The 3568-nt window shown below is 61.1% G+C and overlaps 1 protein-coding gene across 1 annotated transcript; it reads left to right on the forward strand.

Annotated features, from left to right (window-relative positions):
• Positions 1-252: 252 nt before the first annotated feature.
• On the forward strand, positions 253-3143 carry Actg1 (actin gamma 1). Its single transcript, XM_078041436.1, has 6 exons — positions 253-412; positions 741-869; positions 945-1184; positions 1448-1886; positions 1970-2151; positions 2298-3143. The coding sequence occupies exons 2-6, from the start codon at positions 747-749 to the stop codon at positions 2439-2441; spliced, it is 1128 nt and encodes a 375-aa protein (XP_077897562.1). The 5' UTR covers positions 253-412; positions 741-746; the 3' UTR covers positions 2442-3143.
• The last annotated feature ends 425 nt before the right edge of the window (positions 3144-3568 follow it).

A 3568-nucleotide genomic window follows, 5' to 3' on the forward strand; every position in this document is an offset into this window, starting at 1 on the left:
CTCACCCCAGCTCGGGGCGCGGCCCGCCCGGGACCCAGCAGTTTCGGTGCGCAGCCAGCCCTCCCCGCGGTGCGGCAGTCCCGGGGCGGGGCCTGCCGGTCCTCCGCGCCGCGCCCTCCCCGCGACCCCCGGAGGCCAGCCCGGCCCGCGCAGGGTCGCGGGCGCGCGGGGGCGGCGCGGGCGGGGCGGTTGGCGGCGGCGGCGCGGGCCGGGCCGGGGCCCCACGTGTCCCAGGCAGGCGGGCCAATGGGCGCCCGGCTTTCGGAAAGATCGCCATATATGGACATGTTCTGGGGCCGCGCGCGCCCCGCGCTCGCTTAAGTACCGGCGGGGGAGGCCGCGCTGGGTCTCACTCGCTGCCGCCGGCCCGCGCTCCGCGTTCTCTCGCTGCTCCGCCGTCCGTCCTCCGCCGGTAAGCGGCCCGCGTCCCCGCGTCCCCGCGCCCCGCGTCCCCGCGCCCCGACCCCGCTCCCGCTCCCGCTCCTCCGAGGGCCTGCTCGCCGTCCGGGAGTCCCAGCGGCTCCGCCCGCGGGAACAAAGGCGCGGGCCAGGCCGGCGCCCGCGGGCGGGGCGGGGCGGGGCGGCGCAGTGCGGACCCTCGGTGCCGCCGCCGGTTGTGGACGGTTGCTGCTCCCCGGCTCCCGCCCTGCGAGTCTGGGGCGGAAAGCCGACTGTCCTCCTTTGGGGAGGGGCCGTTCTTGAGCGCGAGGGTCCCCTGAATGAGTCACATCTCTGAGCAGATCGCCATGGAAGAGGAAATCGCCGCGCTCGTCATTGACAATGGGTCCGGCATGTGCAAAGCTGGCTTTGCCGGCGACGACGCCCCCCGGGCCGTGTTCCCCTCCATCGTGGGGCGCCCCCGCCACCAGGTGAGTCGAGGCCCCCGGTCCTCCCTTGTGCACCCTGTGCGCGGCAGGACGGAAGCCTGACGCCTTCCCTTGCAGGGCGTGATGGTGGGCATGGGCCAGAAGGACTCGTACGTGGGTGACGAGGCCCAGAGCAAGCGTGGCATCCTGACCCTGAAGTACCCCATCGAGCACGGCATCGTCACCAACTGGGACGACATGGAGAAGATCTGGCACCATACCTTCTACAATGAGCTGCGCGTGGCTCCCGAGGAGCACCCGGTGCTGCTGACGGAGGCCCCCCTGAACCCCAAGGCCAACAGAGAGAAGATGACTCAGGTAGGGCAGAGCCCGGCCGGCGCCCTGTTCACAGTCATTTTCTGTTGAGCCTCATTTCCTGACGGTCAAGTGTCTCTTTGCTGTTCCAGGCTTCTGTTCCTCTCCTGGCATTTCCTCCCTGAGGCCTCCAGGTTTCTTGTGTGTTTCTGCCTGCGTTCTGTTCTTTTTCCACACATCACATTTGTGGCATGCGGCATGTAGTGTGTGGGCAGGGGTGGCCTTGGGTTCCTGCCTCTGACTGAGCTGCTCCTTGTCCCCCCCAGATCATGTTCGAGACCTTCAACACACCGGCCATGTATGTGGCCATCCAGGCTGTGCTGTCCCTGTACGCCTCTGGGCGCACCACTGGCATTGTCATGGACTCTGGTGACGGGGTCACCCACACGGTGCCCATCTACGAGGGCTACGCCCTTCCCCACGCCATCCTGCGTCTGGACCTGGCTGGCCGGGACCTGACAGACTACCTCATGAAGATCCTGACAGAGCGCGGCTACAGCTTCACCACCACGGCCGAGCGGGAGATCGTGCGAGACATCAAGGAGAAGTTGTGCTACGTTGCCCTGGACTTCGAGCAGGAGATGGCCACTGCTGCATCCTCCTCCTCCCTGGAGAAGAGCTACGAGCTGCCCGATGGGCAGGTGATCACCATCGGCAACGAGCGGTTCCGGTGTCCAGAGGCACTCTTCCAGCCCTCTTTCCTGGGTAGGTGTCTGGATGGGGCACAGAGTTCAGGGCCTTGCCACCTGGAAGTCTTCAGGCTGCTAAGGGAGAGCTTTGTTCCCTAGGTATGGAATCTTCCGGCATCCATGAGACCACCTTCAACTCCATCATGAAGTGTGATGTCGACATCCGCAAAGACCTCTATGCCAACACCGTGCTGTCGGGCGGCACCACCATGTACCCAGGCATCGCTGACAGGATGCAGAAGGAGATCACAGCCCTGGCCCCCAGCACCATGAAGATCAAGGTGGGCGTTCACCTAGCCTGCACAGGCCTGGCCTGGCGGGGTTAGGGCTGGGCTCTTGTGGAAAGGGTAGCTGCTCTGGTGTGGCCCCAGGATGTAGGGAGCAGTGTGACATTCGGGGTGCTCACTGTTGTCCTTTCCCTCCACAGATCATCGCGCCCCCTGAGCGCAAGTACTCTGTGTGGATCGGGGGCTCCATCCTGGCCTCACTGTCCACCTTCCAGCAGATGTGGATCAGCAAGCAGGAGTATGACGAGTCGGGCCCCTCCATTGTCCACCGCAAATGCTTCTAGATGGACTGAGCAGGTGCCAGGCACCTGCTGCATGAGCTGAATCTGAAGTATAAATTTGCTCTGGCAAATGTATACACCTCATGCTAGCCTCATGAAACTGGAATAAGCCTTTGAAAAGAAATTGTCCTTGAAGCTTGTATCTGATGTCAGCACTGGAACGTAGAACTCGTTGCTGATTTTGACCTTGTATTCAAGTTAACTGTTCCCTTGGTATATGTTTAATGCCCTGTGCATATCTTTGATTTAAGCCTTTAGTCCATGTGGCTCGGTCACCTGGTACCTGAGGTGAGAGCGTGCATAAAGGAGAAGTTCATGGCTTAGGGAATCTGAGACCACAGCAGTGATCTGTGCAGGGTATTCATGTGTCGGCTGACAGACTTCCAGGATTGCTCGGGCTGGCAAGAGTTCCTGGGCCAGCTGTCACTTGCCGGTCTAACAGGGTGGGAAAGTCCGAGCCTTAGGACCCAGTTTCCGTTCTTACCAATGTTCTCCCGCCTGACCACCATTGGTTATGACTTGCCTTGAGTTGGAAACGGTTTGCATTTACATCTGTAAATTTATTCATTTTAATTTATGTAAGGTTTTTTGTACTCAATTCTTTACCAGATGACAAAACTTTTGGTTTTCTACTGTTATGTGAGAACATTAGGCCCCAGCAACACTTAATTGAGTAAGGAAAAATAAAGTGCTACAGTACACTGAGGGTCTGCTCCTGTGCTGGTGTGTGGGGCAGGTGGACAGTGGCCTGGGAGGCTGGGCTGGGCTGGGCTGCGCTGCGCTGCGCCGTGCCGGGCACTCAACCTCCCTCAAGCCAGAGATGGAGCCTCTGCTCTGGAGTGGAACTCCCCTCTGGAGATGTCTGATCCCTAACCGCAGAGACTGCTTGCCACCAAGAGGTACCTGAGCAGCAAGGAGTGGTGCCTTCTGAGGGCTCGGTCCTCGGTCCCCAGGTGGTGGGGCTGAAACAGGGTGGAGGTTGCTTCTGGCTGGCCAAGCAGACATCATGGGGTCACTGCTGGACGTGCTAGTTGTCCAAGAGGGATGGCTCTGACTGGCCTGCAAATTGGGCCTTGAAGGAGTCTGATCCCAGTTGAAGCCCAGGTAAGAGCAGCAAAATGTCCTTCTAG

The sequence above is a fragment of the Ictidomys tridecemlineatus genome, chromosome 3 (genome assembly GCF_052094955.1).
Source record: "Ictidomys tridecemlineatus isolate mIctTri1 chromosome 3, mIctTri1.hap1, whole genome shotgun sequence".
Taxonomy (NCBI): Eukaryota; Metazoa; Chordata; class Mammalia; order Rodentia; family Sciuridae; genus Ictidomys; species Ictidomys tridecemlineatus.